The sequence below is a fragment of the Hyperolius riggenbachi genome, chromosome 6 (genome assembly GCF_040937935.1).
Source record: "Hyperolius riggenbachi isolate aHypRig1 chromosome 6, aHypRig1.pri, whole genome shotgun sequence".
Taxonomy (NCBI): domain Eukaryota; kingdom Metazoa; phylum Chordata; class Amphibia; order Anura; family Hyperoliidae; genus Hyperolius; species Hyperolius riggenbachi.
Window position 1 is genome coordinate 370384270 of NC_090651.1, and position 19676 is coordinate 370403945.

Consider the following 19676-nt stretch of genomic DNA (forward strand, 5'->3'; position numbering starts at 1 on the left):
CCGTGTCCCCGGTGTGGCCTCTGTTCCCTGCCCCATGTCCAATCCATCCCCCATGTGGCCTCTGCCCCCCTGCAGTCCTAGTAGGTGAGGTACTTACCATTACTTATCTGGTAAAGTGGCTGGAAAGTGTAATGGTTAAGGGCTCTGCCTCTGACACAGGAGACCTGGGTTCGAACCTCGGCTCTGCCTGTTCAGTAAGCCAGCACCTATTCAGTAGGAGATCTTGGGCAAGTCTCCCTAATACTGCTACTGCCTATAGAGCGCGCCCTAGTGGTTGCAGCTCTGGCACTTTGAGTCCGCCAGGAGAAAAGCGCGATATAAATGTTCTGTGTTTGTTTGTTTGTTGTTGTTTGGTAAAGGATGCGGCAGGAGTTCTGTGACAAGCAGGGATTCTGTCCATGTTCACGCTGTCTACAGCTTAAAGCATCCCATACACTCAGCCGATTTTCTGGCCGACCGATCGATCCCGATCGATCGATCGATCAATCGATTGCAAATCGGTTGGCCAATCGACCGATCGACGGCCGATTTCGATCGATTTCGATGGATTTCCATCGAACTTGCAGGGTGGAAAATTTAGGTCGATCTGATGAGATTGCTTATCAGTTTGCATTGGCCTTAATGGAAATCTGATGGCAAAAAAATGCCATCAGATCGAATTTCAATAGATTTCAAACTGAAATCTATTGGAATTCTATCCTGGTAAAAAATGTTCTAAAAACGCATCAGATAGATCATCAGATGCATTTCTTATCTATCTGCTGCCAATCTGACGAGTGTATGGGCAGTACTCCATTCAAGCTCCAGACGCTGTGCGGCCAATCAAGCGGGGGCGCTGCAGGACATCATCCAATCACTGCCACCTGCTGTTGTAACTGGAGCCTATGGTCCCTCGGGCAGGACCAGGGTTCCATCATTGGGCCAATCACTGTGCACTAAAAGATGCACAAAGCTACATATTTTAGTGTGCACAAAGCTACTTAAGGGGCACTAACCTCAGATAAGGCACACTAACCTCAGATAAGGCACACTAACCTCAGATAAGGCACACTAACCTCAGATAAGGTTAGCGCTGTAGTTTGTGCCCACTAAGTGATAAAACACACTAACCGGCTTAGTGTCGGTTAGTGAATCAAGGCCTAGGTGTAAGGTGTAAAACCCTAATTTTTTGTTAATTTTGTGCTATGAGCCCCTGTATGTTTTTGTTTTTTTTTGCAGATGCTGCACTTCAATTTAAGCAAGCAAGAAAATACAAAAAAAATAATCTTGATAGAACATATTTAACTATTTTCAGCGCTTTTTCATTAGCAGATTTTAATATTTTAAACAGAAGATGAAAAATTATCTCCTATGAGAAAACTCAGGAGAAAAAGTAAATTGAATAACGCCCACTGTATATTGATCTGCAGAAGCGGGCAGAGATCTGCAAAACTCGGTATCTGTTTTAATGAATTAAATTATAAAAAAAAAAACTTTTTACCTCACGCAAGGTATGTTCTTCCTTTGAGGTAGGAAATCTTTCTATTATATTCATTTTAATTATCCATATTCCATTTTTAGTGCCGCCTCTTCCCTCCTAATTTAGTTGTGGCTTGGATTATTGGATAGTGGAAGGATTGCTTGGTTATCTGGTGTGAAATAGTTGTATCCAATGTGTTGTAATGATGTGATGGAATTTATGAATGGATACATACTCAGCAGCTGGAACAATCCTTACGTCACTTTGTTTCCTTGATTAGTTAGTGTTTGCTCTTTAGTGGCATTTGCACATATTGATTGATTGGTGCAGGACGCCCACAGTGTTTTTTTATAAACACAGCAGTGATAAGGTCCTCCCGTATATAAGACCAACCAGCCAGCCTGCAGTCACATATCCCAAGCATCCCAAACATGACCCCCTTCCTAGTGCTGGCAGTGCTGGTTGCTGGAGGTAAGTGTGGGGAGAACAGGATACAATTTCCTACTTTTAGTAATGTGGTAGTCTGTTATTATTCAGGAAAATGTGTAGGAGCAGTGTACGATATAGTGGAAGTTAAAAAGCCATGTTATATAAATTCAGTTTATTGAGAGGAATTTTTAAACTGAGAGGAATCTTTTTTCTCAAAGTATAGTTTGGATTAAGGAACAATCTACTGCAGTATAATATAAAACAAGGGTCAGTTTATAAGACAAATGCTAAGAGTTTTATTGACAAATCAAAGCACCGTTGATGTGTTTCGTTGGTAATACCGCTTCATCAGGAAGGTTGCCAAATGAGTATCAGTGGAGCATGTGAACTAAAAAACTCAAACCTAAGTTTATGTACAAAAGAAATTCTAATCTTTCTGGAGGTCTCAAAAATCAATGTAATAACTCCATCGTAAAGTTTGCACCTGCCTCTAAAAACAACATGCCAAAATGTAGACAAAATGTTCCACGCAGTAGCGTACCTAAGGAGCTATGGGCCCCAGTGCAAGCTTTACCTTGGGCCCCCCAAGCACTCTATACAGAACAAGGGATATGGTACGCCAAAACTTGCCAAGGACAACTACAGCGTCAGAGGTGCAAGGGGGGGGGGGGGGGGGGAGCATGTTAATGATAACCACTATTCATAGCATCATATGGTAGTTTATACAGCACAATGTATATTAAAGGGAACCTGAAGTGAGAGGTATATGGAGGGTGCCATCTTTAGTTGCCTGGCTTCTGAGCTGGTGTTTTGCCTCTGAAGCTACCTTCCTCAATCCAGCTTACTAGATTCTGGCCAAAGTATTTCATAATATACTGTAAATTATCATTATGTGCTATGAATGATATGAGTGATACAATATACTATAATATTGTACTATACTATGTTTAATTATGTATTTTGTTATGCAGTTTCCAGCTGTGGAGTCTCCAAAACCCCGCCCTCCATATCCCGAGTGGTAAACGGGGAGGAAGTGGTGCCGCACAGCTGGCCGTGGCAGGTGAGTAACTTTACAAAAGACGTAATATCTCTGATATCTGTATATTTATAGCCAGGTGTGAATGTTATTCCACCAATCATTTGCGATTGTTTTCTTTACTGTACGGAGAGTAATTTTAGCTTGAGAATCACAGAAATGATGCAAAGTCTAATGTAAAGTGTAGTGTTGGAGCATCTGGTCAGTAATGGTACATTCTCCCGGGAAACTCTCCTTCTGATAAAGGTGTTAAAGGAATACTATCGATTGAAACAACTTTTTTTTTTAATACTCTATATTAGTGTACACATTACCACTAGTGCTAGGGGCACTTTATTTATTCACCCAGGTCTCTCTCCCTCTATTTCTGCTTAAAAATTCATTTCTCACACAGCTCATAGTAGTTTGGGTCACCCTGAGCTGCTTGGTTACTCTGTCACACAGTTTACAAATATATGTCACTGTGTCACTCACAGCACGCAGCAGACATGAGGAGAAATAGGCTGATCTGAGGTGGTAACAGGTAAGTAAATGAGCTGTAATATTACTGGAATATAACAAGCTATAACAGTAGTCTGTGTTTACACTCAGACTGGCTGCCTGCTTGAGGTGATTCACTCCAGGCTGCATCCACTTTACAAGCTGCTAAGAGGGGCAGACCACTGTCTACAATTAGCATTATTAGTATCTTTATCAGTCAAGAGAAGCAAAGATAATAAACACACATTGCTAGAATCTTTAACCCCTTACCACCATATCAATAAGATTCTTTCAGCAAGGTGATAATTAAACTATAAACTGAGGAGTTGATAGCAACTCACCTGTGCAGAGACATGGTCTAGCCCTCTGGGAGCCCAGTATTAGATACATTTTGTATCCAACACTGACGCCAAAACTGACGGAGGATTTTACAGCTGAGAGGAACAGCTGTGTGAGGAATCAAATTGCTCCTAGTACTTGCCCTAATGTGTGCTACAACATACAGCATTTAAAAATAAATGCATACATCAATAGTATTCCTTTAAGGACCTCTGGCCTGGTCTCAGACACGCCTCTTGTAGACTTACAGAGCTTCTTTTTATGTGATGATGTCACTTTATTGCTCCTCCCACACAACTGTCTAAAAGGGCTTTTTTTCAGGGAACCTTTTAGAACTGTTCAGTTTTTCTTACTTGATTTTTTTAATGTCTAAGCATTTAAAGAGGAAATATATTCAAGAAAATCCATTGCAAGATCTTGATATGATCATTCAAATGAATATCAGAAAGTAGATTTTTTTTTTAGCTAGGACTTATAATACTCAGGAGGTTTTTCTAAGAACTTGGCTATACAGGACCATATATATATAGATTGATTTAATAACACTGGTTGGAGACTCTGGCCCATATGCAATTAACGTTTTCTCCTGGGAGATAATTTTTCATCTTCTATTTAAATAATTTTCCAGCACTTTTCAACTGGAAAAAAAATACCAAACAGTAGGTAAAAAAAGTAGTATAACAATTATTTTGACTATTGTCTTGTTTTCTGGTGGCTTAAAAGGCATTTTATTGACAAGTTTAAAAATATCACCTGGGAGAAAACTTAAGAGAAAAAGTGAATTGCATATGGGCCTTTATCTTCTATCTTAATTCAGTTATTAACCGGTTCAGCACCGAAGTGCCGAAAATCTCATGCATCCGAGCAACGTTCACCTCCCATTCATTCACCTATAACTTTATTGCTACTTATCACAATGAATTGATCTATATCTTGTTTTTCCACCACTAATTAGGCTTTCTTTGGGTAGTACATTTTGCTAAGAATTATTTTTTTCCAAATCCATTTTAACAGGAAGATCCTTGGGTAACTATTTATGTTGTTTTTGTTTTGTTTTTTATTGTATTTTTTTTATTTTTTTTTAAATAAAAAATGTATGTGTGTAATTTTTGGTGGGGGAGGGAAACTGCTTATTTTACATGTAAAATAATATAATTCTTTAATTAAAAATGTATGTGGGTGCAGTTTACTATTTGGCCACAAGATGGCCACAGTGAAAAAAGTCCTGGATGCGAACGATCTCGCATCCAGGAACTAAAAATCAGAGGAGTTGTTTCCTGGGGGCAGAAATACTGCGCTCTCTGGATAGAAAGCGTTGGTATTTCTGCGGGGAAGTTAGATCGGTGAATGGGAATTATATTCCCATTCACTGATCGGGGGACTAGCGGCAGGCGGCGGGTGCGCACGCACGCCCAACCGCGCGCACCACGCAGGGAAAGCAGCAGTGCCTATCTGGACGAGGAAGCTCGTCTAGATAGGCCAAACTGGTTAATTATCGATCTATCCTGAAAGATTTCATCAACCAATGCTCTAGGCAATCTAGGTTTTAATGACTGAAATTTAATTCTAGCTCTTTGTAGAGACACATGTGTGCGTTCTTCAAACTATAGGGTTAATGTGTGATGTCATTACCTGGACCTGAAAGGTTCTCTCTATAGGTGGGTTAAAGAGGAACTCCAGTGAAAATAATGTAATCAAAAAGTGCTTAATTATGTAGAAATGATTTAGTCAGTGTTTACTCATTGTAAAATCTTTCCTCTCCATGATTTACATTCTGACATTTATCACATGGTGACATTGTTACTGTTGGCAGGTGATGTCAGTGGAAGGAGATGCTGCTTGTTTTTTTTTTTTTTTGCAGTTGTAAACAGCTGTTATTTCCCACAATGCAACAAGGCTCCCACAGTGTGATGTCAGAACCATAGTCCTGACATCACGCTGTGGGAGGGGTTTCACCACAATATAGAGCCCCCGATGATCCGTTTGTGAAAAGGAAAATATTTCTCCTGGGAAAGGGGGTATCAGCTACTGATTGGGATGAAGTGCAATTTTTGGTTACGATTTCTCTTTAAGGGCTGGTTCAGACGGACGCTTGCAGAGCGTTTACAACCAGCGTTCGGGGCTTGGCGTTAAACGCTCCCATTCCAGTGAATGGGAGCGTTTGTACCAAGCTTTCATGCGCGTTTGCACAAACGCAGCGTTCGGGTCCCAATTTTCCCTGGCGTTCAAGGAGCCCCTGGAAGCTACATGTAGCTTCCAGGGGAGGTTAACCGCGACGGCTAATGTCCCCCTAGGGGAAGAAAAAACGTGACTGCATCCGAACGCAACGCGAACGCTGCTGAAAGCCCGAACGCATTGCCGCCGCGACGCCAATGAACGCGACGCCTCCAAACGTCCGTCTGAACCAGCCCTAAGACAGGAAGGGGTGTGTCTTGGATTCCTGAGGAGGCAAGGAAACACGTCTGAAGTCCGAAAAATTGCCTAGAAGGGAGTCATATCAGTTAGAATAATCTATAATAATACACTGTTATTGTTTGTCTTCCTGTGGTGTACAGGTGTCCCTGCAGTTCATCTACAATGGCAACTGGTACCACTCGTGTGGAGCCCTTCTGCTCAGTGAGAACTGGGTGCTGACTGCTGCTCATTGCATCAGGTAGGTGGCTGATATCATAGCCTGTAAACTGTGAGGACCCAATCATGCTTGCAGTGGTGCAGTGTGGTGTTGATGGTGTACTCTGGGATGCAATATGGACTCATTCTATGCAAGTGGGTGGGGCCCCACCTCAAAATGCTACTGGTCATGTATTTTTTCCCACAGTGGCAGGACAATACATACAGTGTGGGCCATACCATGAAGCCACCCGAGTAATTTGATTCAGGCATCACAGTGTAGGGGCGGTGGTGGTGATATTTGGGTGGTAGAAGCACAATTAGCTAGTCCAGTTTAAGTGGTGGCAATTTCCCCAGTTTTAGGTGGTGACCCCCACCCCACTTACTGTGATGTGTCAGACCTCAGATAAGCGCCATCTCCCAGCTGTGTCCCGTCCCCGCTGCATGGAACAGGCAGTGTAGTCAGACCTCCCATCAACCGGCGACCAGTGAGAAACCGGCACATAGTAACCCCTGTGGACACCTCGCTGCATATGCAAAAGAGACATATGACGTCACTTTCACATATCAGTGCGGCATCCGCGAGGTACTAGGCTAGCGCCTGCTTCTCACTGGTCGCTGGCTGATCGGAGGTCTGGCGCTGCCTGTTACATGATAGGAAGCGGGGACGGACGGGACACAGCAGGCAGACACATGGGAGGGAGGTGGCTGATGGCCGGGGGCGGCTGCCCCATTTTGCCCCATGTGCGGACACCCATGCAGGGAAATGCATACATTTTTATTTATGGAGGAAGAAGTAGACACAATCTATGACTTTAGCCCAGTTGTAACTCCATAAACAGACACGGGTTTACTTTCAGAGAGCTGCCTCTAGATACCACCGGGCAGCACGGTGGTGTAGTGGTTAGCGCTCTCGCCTTGCAGGTCCCCGGTTCAAATCCCAGCCAGGTCAACATCTGCAAGGAGTTTGTATGTTCTCCCTGTGTCTGCGTGGGTTTCCTCCGGGTACTCCGGTTTCCTCCCACATCCCAAAAACATACAGATAAGTTAATTGGCTTCCCCCTAAAAAAATTGGCCTTAGACTACAATACATGCACTACATGATATAGACATATGACTATGGTAGGGACTAGATTGTGCGCTCCTCTGAGGGACAGTTAATGACAAGACTATATATGCTCTGTACAGCGCTGCGGAAGATGTCGGCACTATATAAATACTAAATAATAATAATTCTAAACAATGGCCGTGCTTTGTTGCTGTAAAATCCAGGAGGCTTTTCTTTACATCGTAAACTTTTTTTTTTTTTTAATACAAGTTGTGTAAAGTCGTCTACTACTACAACTACTACTACTACTACTACTACTACTACTACTACTTCTGCTGCTGCTACTACTACTACTACTACTACTACTACTTCTACTACTACTTCTACTACTACTACTACAACTACTACTACTACTACTACTACTACTACTACTACTACTACTACTACTACTACTACTACTACTACTACTACTACAACTACTACTACTACTACAACTACTACTACTACTACTACTACAACTACTACTACTACTTCTACTACTACTACAACTACTACTACTACTGCTACTACTACTACTACAACTACTACTACTACTACTACTACTACTACTACTACTACAACTACTACTACTACTACTACTACTACTACTACTATTACTACTACTGCACCAGTAAATCATAGCTGTTTCCTTTTCTCGCCAGTTCCTCCAACACCTACAGGGTGATGCTGGGAAAACACAACTTCAGAGAGTTTGAAGACGGACAAAAGACCATCAGTGTTGCCAAACTCATCAACCACAGCAAGTGGTTCCCGAGGCTCTCACCCAGGTAAGGCGCTTCTAGATTCCATTTTCCTCACTAATGATTTAGATTTTGTTATGACCTGTTGTTCCCCTTTCCCATGGATGCACTGTATAGATGTGTTCTCCTCATACCTTCAAATTTGAATGAGAAATTGAAAGCACACAAATGCGATCATACCATTCAAGTAAAAATCCCCTCTAAAAGCTAGTTCACTCTATGGAACTGAAGCACTACAGTGCAGTAGTTAGTTACAAGGTTAGTGTTAGGCATAGGTAGGGGGAGGTTAGTGTTAGGCATAGGTAGGGGGAGGTTAGTGTTAGGCATAGATGGGGGGAGGTTAGTGTTAGGCATAGATGGGGGGAGGTTAGTGTTAGGCATAGATGGGGGGAGGTTAGTGTTAGGCACATGAAGAGGCAAAGCTAGTGTTAAGCCTAGATAGGGGAAGGTTAGTGTTAGGAATAGGTATGGGGTAGGTTAGTGTTAGGAATAGGTAGAGGGTAAGGTACTGTTAGGTGTAGATGAGGAGAGATTAGTGTTAGGCAAATGAAGAGGCAAGGATAGTGTTAGGCATAGGTAGGGGGAGGTTAGTGTTAGGAATAGGTATGAGGTAGGGTAGCGTAAGGCATAAATGGGGAGATATTAGTGTTAGGCATATGAAGAGGCAAGGATAGTGTTAGGCATAGATGGGGAGAGGTTAGTGTTAGGGAATAGGTATGGGGTAGGGTAGTGTTAGGTGTAGATGGGGAGATATTAGTGTAAGGCAAATGAGGAGGCGAGGTTAGTGTTAGGTATAGGTAGGGGGAGGTTAGTGTTAGGAATAGGTAGGGGGAAGTTAGTGTTAGGGAATAGGTATGGGGTAGGGTAGTGTTAGGTGTAGATGGGGAGATATTAGTGTAAGGCAAATGAGGAGGCGAGGTTAGTGTTAGGTATAGGTAGGGGGAGGTTAGTGTTAGGAATAGGTAGGGGGAAGTTAGTGTTAGGGAATAGGTATGGGGTAGGGTAGTGTTAGGTGTAGATGGGGAGATATTAGTGTAAGGCAAATGAGGAGGCGAGGTTAGTGTTAGGAATGGGTATTGGGTAAGGTAGTGTTAGGCATAGATGGGGAGTTATTGTGAAAATATGATAAGATAAGGTGACAGTAGAATACTTTTAAGATCACCGTTATTCTACTATCAGCAACATCTCATTACTCCTTATTACACCACACCAGGGTTATATCAGGGATGTCACACATGTACAGTAAACTTTCCTGAATATACAGCACATACACACAATACATGCCTATTACAATAACATTCACTTTTTTTACTGGACATTTTTCTGTTACAGTAACGACATCTCCCTGCTGAAGCTGGCTGAACCGGTACAGTTCAGTGACACCATCCAGCCTGCCTGTCTGCCCTCTGCTGGCGCCATCCTGCCACACAACACCCGCTGCTACGTCACAGGGTGGGGAGACCTGGAAAGTAAGGAAAAAATATATGTTTTGTATCAGTTCTATCCCTGGCGGAGTCTGAAATCGGTCCTATCATTCATTCCAAAACTTTTATACTTCCAGCAAAAGGCGCCGCCCCTGACAAGCTCCAGCAAGGCTTGCTGCTCGTCGTGGACCACGCCACCTGCTCTAAGTCTGATTGGTGGGGCAGAACTGTGCAGACAACCATGCTCTGTGCCGGAGGAGACGGCATTGTCTCAAGCTGCAATGTAAGTATTTATCACTACGTATTATTCCTTGTTCAGAGATGGGCAACTTTATACGGGTAATTCTGGGCATGTATGCAACTATCAATAACCAAGTGTTCGAAAATGTCAATGTACAAATAATGTCTAAGTGGCTGTGTAAACATTTTCCTACTTATCATGTTAAATATCAGAGGCAAAAGCTGTAATTCGTTGTGTGTAGGTTGTAGCTGCATTGGAAGGATTCCTTAGCAAAGGGGAGTGTATGCTTTGTGAGAAATGTGACAATACAGCCAGTGCTGGTCTCTGCATATTTTAGAAAACTACAGATTATTTTTCTAACAAAACAAAAACACTTTTAGTATGACTATCCTGCTTTGGTGCCCATACACATACAATCCAATCTGGACTTGACCCTTACTGGAATACATTTTCAACAATTTATTTCCATATTTAAGCGGTGATACATCAAAATAAGAAAGCACAACATTTCGGGCTACATGCCCTTTGTCAAGTGAAGCACTTGGAATTGGCCCCAATCACAGTTAGCAGGGAGTACATCCGATTGACTGCAAATAATTCACATTGGAGCACACATAAAGTGACATGTGACATAAATGAGATAAGCATAGGTACCTATAGCACTAGCCCTACCTAGAAATTGTCTGAAGTTACTTTCTGTTTTTCAGTACATAAGACAGAAAACAGTAGAGTTGTAAATCGTTGCACATGAATGGGAGGGGCTGCATCCAAACACAGGAAAAAAAAATTTCACATGGATGGGAGGGACTGTTATTATACACATGAAAATCTTTTCCACATTTGTGGGAGGGGCTGCTTCTGTATACAGGAAATCTTTTGCACATGGATGAGAGGTGCTGTTATCATACACAGGTAAATCTTCTCCACATGGGTGGGAGGGGCTGCTTCTGTATACAGGAAATCTTTTGCACATGGATGGGAGGTGCTGTTATCATACACAAGGAAATCTTCTCCACATAGATGGGAGGGGCTGCTTCTGTATACAGGAAAATGTTTGCACATGGATGGGAGGGGCTGCTTCTGTATACAGGAACTCTTTTGCACATGGATGGGAGGGGCTGTTATCATACACATTGAAATCTTTTGCACATGGATGGGAGGTTGTCTTGTGGATGATGCTGCTTTGGCACCTACCATTACAGTCATTCATCTGTCCCCATTGCCCCAAATGGCATATTATTCTTTGTTCTTGTTCCATGACTTTAGTTGAACTTTTAATAACTCCAAATGAAACATTGGTGCACACATGCCTCTGACAGAGATGTTTGTCTCTCAGGGTGACTCTGGGGGACCCCTGAGCTGCCAGAAGGCTGATGGAGCCTGGGAGGTCCATGGTGTGGTCAGCTTTGGATATGAGCTCGGATGTAACTACTACAAGAAGCCTTCGGTCTTCACTCGCATCTCTGCCTACATCAGCTGGATTGACTCGGTAAGAACCGGACACTACGGCCTGAGGTGGCTTTAGGTCTATGTTTAAAGGGGGATTAAACTCCCCGCATCAGAAATTCTGTACCTATCATTAGGCACAGAACAGTTCATGCTAAAGAGCCCAATATGGCCAGTGGCTACCATTTGGTACAGCTGTACTCTAAGGAAAGCCCCCCCCCCCCCCCACACACACACACACACAAGCAGGGGCATAACTAGAAATCACTAGGCCCCCCTGTAAAACTTTGGATGAGGCCCGTGGCTGTCATTGCTATAGGGGGAGTGCTGATGATAGCCCGAGGTGAGGGAGGGCTTCCCTCTGCTGTTTGTTCCTTCTGCTCCCCCTTCTTGTGCTGCCCCTTCACCTGCCCCTAAAAATGGTCCTGGAAGGCCCCAGAGCCAGGGGCCCCACTCAGGCTCCTCCCCGTAAGTGGCCCCTGTGGCTGCATCTCTTGCAGGGGCTATTGTTATGCCCCTGCACACAAGCTGTCATTGCTCTGTTAGTTGAGGCCTCACCTCCCTACTCACTGATAACTGATCATGGCTGTCAGATTAATGGCTTCAGACTGATTGAAGGGTAGGAGAAAGAAGTGAGCAGGCAGCTGAAGTTCTGAGGATCTATAGACTGGTGTTGTAGTTTTCTTACTTTACAAAAACTTTTTCTTTTTAAATGTAATCTCTTGCATGATTGCCATGTCAAAAGTGTTCTATTAAGAAATTGTAAAAATATAAAAAAAAAAAAACTATGCCCAGACCTGGACTAACTCGTCTTTCATTTTTATTTTTCAGACAATTGCAGCTAACTAACAGCACTGTGTACAGTACGCTCCTTATCTGGATTATGGATTGTCTGCTAACAGCAAATTAACAATGTTTAATGTATTAAAAAATAAAAAAAAATTGTAAAACACTAACACAGCTCTCTTGATTGATGATTCATTAAAGGTACTATGTGTGCTGCTATGTGCCTTTTACTAAGGAGTGGCTTCCGTCTGGCCCGATTGGTGTACTTCTGCAGAGTTCTTGTCCTTCTGGAAGGTTCTCCTCTCTCCACAGAGTTGGTCTTACCTCCCTCAAGCAGACACGACAACGACTGCGATTCAGACAGTCAAACACATTTATTAGGAACTCCAAAAAGAAATGCAACGCGTTTCGCAGGTTCAACCCCGCTTCATCAGGCAATATAGGGAGGAGTATCAAACAATCTGCACAAGGATTCAAATTAAGCGCCTCTGTGAGGCAGATTGTTTGATACTCCTCCCTATATTGCCTGATGAAGCGGGGTTGAACCTGCGAAACGCGTTGCATTTCTTTTTGGAGTTCCTAATAAATGTGTTTGACTGTCTGAATCGCAGTCGTTGTCGTGTCTGCTTGAGGGAGGTAAGACCACCACTTCCTCCTTCAATTTTGCCATTTAAGTTGGTTTTTAAGCTCATTTAATCTAATCTTATACTTTTGGCGCCTCTGTTCATTGTATACAATTTTGAGTCCACCCTTGGTGGAGGGTTGCTACCCTTTCTTCCTGTCTACAGAGAGCGACTTCTTAATCCTGAGTGGGGTCAGGACAATCTCCCCACCTGCCTTTACAGTGGTTGCCTGCTGGTGACCCTGACTTGTGAGTATCTAGCAACACGAACTTATTGCCACCTTGTCCAGTACGAATTACACTATTGGGGCTCTTGGTGTTCCCTGTTTTTATCTCTCCACAGAGGATCTCTGGTGCACTGAAAGCGTGACCATTGGGTTTTTAGTCATCTCCCTGACTAAAGCGCTTCTCCCCTGATTTCTCAGTTTAGAGTGCCGGCCAGCTCTAGGAAGAATTCTGGTGATTTTGAACTTCTTCCACTTAGAGATAATAAGTCCGTTTTTCTGTAACCTTCCCCAGATTTGTGCCTTGAGACAATCCTATTTCGGAGGTCTATAGATAATACCTTTGACTTCATGCTTGGTTTGTGCTCTGACATGAACTGTCAACTGTGAGACCTTATATACAGTAGGCAGGTGTGTGCCTTTCCAAATCATGTCCAATACTTAATTTACCACAAGTGGACATTAAGCTGCAGAAACATCTCAGGGATGATCAGGGGAAACAGGATTTACCTGAGCTTAATTTCGAGCTTCATGGCAAAGGCTATGAATACTTATGTATAAATTAATAAATTTGCCAAAACCTCAAGTAAACTTTTTTCATGTTGTCAGTCATTATGGGGTGTTGCGTGTAGAATTCTGTGTGAAACAATTAATTAAATTTGTTTTGGAATAAGGCTGTAACATAACAAAATGTAGTAAAAGTGATGTACTGTGAATACTTTCCAGATGCACTGTATCATTTTTAAACACCTTACAGGGGCTCTGAGCAGAAGTTGTGGGTATGCATATAATTAGTGATGGATGCAAAACCGAAAAAAATGCACCTTTATTTCCAAATAAAATATTGGCGCCATACATTTACCGGGACAAATGGGCAAATAAAATGCGTGGGTTATAATTACATTAGCATGTATTATTTTAAAACTATGATGCCGTTAAAACACTTTTAGAAAAAAAAATTCTTAGCAAAAAGTACCGCCCAAAGAAAGCCTAATTGGTGGCAAAAAAAAAAAAAAAAACAAGACATAGATTGTTTTGTTGTGATAAGTACTAATAAAGTTATAGATGAATGAATGGAAGGAGCACTGACAGGTGAAAATTGCTCTTGTTTTTTAAAGGGAAAAACACTTCGAAGTGAAGTGGTTAAACAATACCAGTTGCCTGGCTGTCCTGCTGATCCTCTGCCACTAATTATTTTAGCCATAGACCCTGAACAAGCATGCAGCAGATTAGATGTTTCTGACATTATTGTCAGATGTGACAAGATTAGCTGCATGCTTGTTCCTGGTGTTATTCAGACACCACTGCAGCCATATAGATCAGCAGGGCTGCCAGGCAACTGGTATTGTTTAAAAGTAAATAAATATGGCAGCCTCCATATCCTTCTTCAGTTGCCCTTTAAAGTGGTATGGAACTGTATATTAGCGGGAAAAAAAATCATCCAATAAGAAATTACTGTACTTATTTAGTTTCCCCATCATCCTGTTGTTTTTCATGTCCACTGTCAGATTTAGGAGAAAAAAAATAAAAGAATGTTTTTGCTGGTTTCCATCTTTACTGTTTCTATATGATGCCAAAAGTGTCACTTCTGCCCTGTTATTTCAGGGTTTTTTTCAACTCAGCTCATTGTTAATTTTCCCTCCCTACTGCCACATCACCTAGACAACAGACTTTAGGCTGATATTACTGTGTAAACTCTTCAAGGGGGGGAGGGGGGATAAATTACTGTCTGTTTTATCTTATCCGAAATAGGAACCTTTCTGTTATTTGCATGCTGAGATAAACTTATTACTGTAGCTAAAAAAAGAAATACTTCCCACAATCTCAGTAGCACTGCACAGTTCCTGCTGTTAGGCAATGTCACCCAGACCAGGTCAAAAGAAAAAGGGGGATTTATAGTTATTTTTGGCATTTTTTGACATTGGATGTTACAACCCCCCTTTAAATTATTTATCATTTATTTACAAAAGTAAATAGAGTGCCTTGCAAAATGCATATAGAAAAATGTTACAACTAACAAAATGAGTAGAGTTGTCACGAACATAGAATTGCGATTGCGAAATGCTGCAAATGTTCGAGAATATGCAAACCACCATAGTCTTCAAAGGGCAGGCAAATTTTAAAAAGAAGTTTTTGGCCACAAAAGTGATGGAAATTTTATTTCAAGGGGTCTAACCCCTGGACTGTGGCATGTCAGAGGGGGATCCATGCCAAAAGTCGCACCAAAAATTACTGAGTTGACGCAAAGTCGGGTTTTAATCCCTAAAGGGCAGAAATCACATTATGCGCAGCTCTGGGTGTCAGTGGGCTGTGGAGTGTCTCACACAGAGAGATGCAATAGTACTATCAGAATACAGTGAAATAATTATGCACTGGAGTGGTACTGTGTGTGCAAGTTAATAAGTCAACATCAGTAGTGTGCACACAGCTCTGGGTGTGTGTGTTGGGCTGTGGGGTGTCACATACACAAAAACACAGGAGACCGATGTGCTAGTCCTCAAAAGGGCTGTTTGGGGTGCTTTCACAGCGAGTGAGGAACAAGAACACAGGCCTAGCTAATGCTTTCCCTACCTACCTGCAGCAAGTCTTACCCTGCTCTCACTAACATACAGCAGCCAGCAAAGAATGAACCCAATATGGCCACCACAACTGCTTTTTGAAAGGGGGGTGGGGGGTCCAGGAGGGGTTGCTAGCTGATTGGCTGCCATGGGTCTGCTGACTGTGAGGTAAGGGGTCAAAGTTTGGCTCCATGATGATGTATAGGGGGCCATATGTTCACAGTTTGCAGAGAATGTGAACCAGCGGAAATTCGCCGGGAACTGTTAGGGTCATATCTACAAATGAGCATGATGTAGCCAGCAGATAACATACAGTGGCTTGCAAAAGTATTCGGCCCCCTTGAAGTTTTCCACATTTTGTTACATTACTGCCACAAAAATGATAATGTGATAGACAAATACAAAGCAGTGTACACGTGAGAAGTGGAATGAAAATCATACATGATTACAAATATTTTTTTAAAAATCAATAACTACAAAGTGGTGTGTGTGTAATTATTCAGCCCCGAGTCAATACTTTGTAGGACCACCTTTTGCTGCAATTACAGCTGCCAGTCTTTTAGGGTATGTCTCTACCAGCTTTGCACATCTAGAGACTGAAATCCTTGCCCATTCTTCTTTGCAAAACAGCTCCAGCTCAGTCAGATTAGATGGACAGCGTTTGTGAACAGAAGTTTTCAGATCTTGCCACAGATTCTCTATTGGATTTAGATCTGGACTTTGACTGGGCTATTCTAACACATGGATATGTTTTGTTTTAAACCATTCCATTGTTGCCCTGGCTTTATGTTTAGGGTCATTGTCCTGCTGGAAGGTGAACCTCCGCCCCAGTCTCAAGTCTTTTGCAGTCTCCAAGAGGTTTTCTTCCAAGTTTGCCCTGTATTTGGCTCCATCCATCTTCCCATCAACTCTGACCAGCTTCCCTGTCCCAGCTGAAGAGATGCACCCCCCGAGCATGATGCTGCCACCACCATATTTGACAGTGGGGATGGTGTGTTCAGAGTGATGTGCAGTGTTAGGTTTCTGCCACACATAGTGTTTTGCATTTTGGCCAAAAAGTTTGATTTTGGTCTCATCTGACCAGAGCACCTTCTTCCACATGTTTGCTGTGTCCCCCACATGGCTTGTGGCAAACTGCAAACGGGACTTCTTATGGGGGCCGAATACTTTTGCAAGCCACTGTAAAAGGGAATAAAGGAGAAAATACTTAAGGTTTACATTGTGTCTGTTTCAATCTTTAAATTATAGTTCTTAAACAAATAAAGGTCAGTGGCATCACTACACTTCATGCCCAGCAAAACTTTGCTGGGGACTCCCCAATGGTCACTCCCCTTCCGTTGCCTCCCCTCGGTGCCTGTCACAGCCTGGGGGCCCATCCTACAAGAGGCATAAAACAAGGGTGGCCATCAGGGCCTTCACACCCATAACAACAAGTGTAGCCACAAAACACCTGGTCTGACGTATAGTGCCCTGTATTGGAGGAGTTATTAGTTGGAGCCCCCACTGTTCTGGGCCCCTCTGTAATCTGCTCCCCTGTGGTTAGGCCTCTGGGTCCAACATAATAATGGTCCTCCCCTGGACTCCTCAAAGTTTCTGTGTAGATGGAAGACAAACATGCTTGCTGCTCCGCCCTTTATTCATCTGTGTTCAGATGGGAGGGGAGCAAGAAGGAGAGGCGTTCCTAGCCCCTGCAGTCTGGAGTGGAGACCCCGCATATTTGGAGGGAAATAGCACAGTTATCGTTAGTGTTGTTGTTTGAATTCGGCCCATTGCTATATTCAGTACAGACAACAAAGAACAGCAACTGAAGCCTTCCTAACTTTTAAGTACTCAGGGTCAGAACTATGGTCCCTTTCAAAGCGGGTGATAGCAACCACCGGACTCTTTAGATTTTTGTCTTTTAATATTAGCAATATGCTCCTGGATTCTAGTTTTCAAAGCGCTGTATGTTTTTCCAATAAAAATCATATTGCAACTGCAACACAATTGGTACACTGCTTTCTTCATAGAGCAATTAATAAACTCATTAACAGCAAAGTTTTAGTACGATCCTTATTATAGAGCATAGATATCTTTTGTACACGTGGGCATAAAAAACCCTAGATTTGTTCCATAAATGCAATGGCCTCAATTATCATCTTGCCAAATGCCAATTCACTAAACCTATTACTGTGCTGTAAAGTAAAATTACTGACTAGTGAGGTAAATTACCGACTGGTGCAGTAAATACCTCACGAAATGTCAAGAAATTGCAACTCACAAAGATTAAAGCATTCAGTAAATGAAGTAAAAGTCTTATGTATTTATCTCCAGCCAATAGCACAACCTCCATGCGGTAAAAGTTGACAGATGTAACAGACAGCCAACTAGGAGAGCCACACAGCCCTACTTCTCACCCCCATTTGATCCGATGCACTGGCGGGCAGCACTTGAAAAGGACAGAGCAGGAAAAGGAGACATTAAAAAAGGCTTATCTGCATCCCTTTCGATGTGCATATCTGTATACTGGTACACAGAAGAGCTCCCTCTAGTTAGCGTGTATGCACAACTAAAGGGATGCTGGGGGTGCACTGGACAGAAAAAGCAATGGCTCGTGCACACCACTTGTGGGAAGAATCACAGGTTTCTGCCTGACACTCCACAGCTGGTGAACATGTTTTTTTGGTATATTACCAAAATTCTACCGCATGCGGAAAATCTTAGTGAATTTGAAAAAATTGTGTAAAATACCAAATGTGGTATTTTACCGACCTAAATTATTTTACCAGACTGCCCTTAGTAAATTGAGGCCAATGTATCGGTGCAAAGAGCTCCCAGTTTAGGCCAGAGCTGTATACTGTATGTTGTGAATGGGAGCCCGTTTTTAAATAAAAAAGTCAGATACTCACCTAAGGAGAGGGAGGCTCTAGGTCCCATAGAGCGTCCCCTTTCCTCTCCCGGTCCCCGTTGTTGTCCTGACTCCCCCGTTGCGGTATTCGACAGTTTCGGTCAAATACAGCTGTTCCCCCGCTGAAGGGAGGCTTTGGAAATGCTTCGGGAGCCCGAGTCCTCCCAAAGACGGGCCGCTCTACACGGCGCACGCGCGAGCGCCCTCTATGGCGCACTTGCACATACGCAGTGTGGAGCTGCCTGTCTGTTAATGCAAGCCTGAAGTTAAAATAAATGTATGAGATAAGTAATTGTATCTGTTGTAATAACCCTTAATAGAACTGTCTCAAAGTCCCTGATTCTTATTTTGGGCTTAAGGGCTGAACATGTCAGTTTGAAGGTGAGCCATGGTTAGTCATGTTTAAAATACACCTGAAGCGAAAATAAACTAATGAAATAAATAATTGTATCTATCTTTCTTCTCCTAAAAATGACTTTTTAAGATATTCCACAGTTTTATTTTATGTTTAAAGTGGATCTGAGATGAACTTTCCTATTGTTTATAGGGCATTCCTCAAGCCAAATACTTTTTTGTTTTTGTTTCAATACTCTAAGTCCCTATAAACTAAATAAACCACGCCCACAGGTTTTCAGAGAACCTTGGCAGTAGCAAGGGCTCATGGGAGCTCAGTCTGGGAAGGAGGAGGAGGAGGTGTTACTAGCCATTGATTTCAGAGGCAGAGGGGAGGAGGGGGGATTAGGTTTTTTTCACAGGCTTAGTGATCAAGATACAGATAAGCCTGCCTCTGTGTAATGTTTACAAACAACATGGCCGCTGTCATTGTACCACAGGAAGAAATAATCATTTTCTATTAAAACTGTTTGCAGCTAGATTTGCTCTGTCAACTATCTAAACTTTACATAAGATATACAGACAAGTTACTTGTTATAGTTAGTTTTTCATCTCGGATCCGCTTTAAATCTACTTTTTAAGTTGTTAATGTTTTATTGTTTTTGCTCAATTACACATTCATTGAAGTATGCCAGAGCTAAAATCTATGAACTATTGATCTCTTTCTTTCTCTCAGAAGCCATTTTCTGCTAGGAAAGTGTTTCATAGTTGGAATTTCTTATCAGTGAGGGCCACACTTCCTGTCTGAGTCAGGACTGAGTCAGCCATACCTGATATTTAACTCTTTCAGGCAGAGAAAGAAAAAAAGGAACACATCATAGTTATTTGTGTGCTTGGCACTGTACATAACCATGTCTATCGCTGTACTGGGGACATCCGTGTGACACTGCTGTC

The 19676-nt window shown here is 42.5% G+C and overlaps 1 protein-coding gene across 1 annotated transcript; it reads left to right on the top strand.

The window, feature by feature from the left end:
- Nucleotides 1–1890: 1890 nt before the first annotated feature.
- On the top strand, nucleotides 1891–12268 carry LOC137523055 (chymotrypsin-like elastase family member 2A). The gene is made up of 8 exons (XM_068243249.1): nucleotides 1891–1930; nucleotides 2860–2948; nucleotides 6299–6396; nucleotides 8103–8228; nucleotides 9534–9670; nucleotides 9763–9908; nucleotides 11203–11355; nucleotides 12144–12268. Exons 1-8 carry the CDS (start codon nucleotides 1891–1893, stop codon nucleotides 12159–12161), a joined length of 807 nt encoding a protein of 268 aa, XP_068099350.1. The 3' UTR covers nucleotides 12162–12268.
- Nucleotides 12269–19676: the final 7408 nt, after the last annotated feature.

What these genes read in the sequence shown, in the direction of transcription:
- LOC137523055 (XM_068243249.1), top strand. Translation starts at nt 1,891, where the DNA reads ATGACCCCCTTCCTAGTGCTGGCAGTGCTGGTTGCTGGAG. An exon ending in TTCCCGAGGCTCTCACCCAG is followed by an intron (nt 8,229 to 9,533) that starts GTAAGGCGCTTC and finishes TTTCTGTTACAG; the next exon opens with TAACGACATCTCCCTGCTGA. An exon ending in GCATTGTCTCAAGCTGCAAT is followed by an intron (nt 9,909 to 11,202) that starts GTAAGTATTTAT and finishes TTTGTCTCTCAG; the next exon opens with GGTGACTCTGGGGGACCCCT.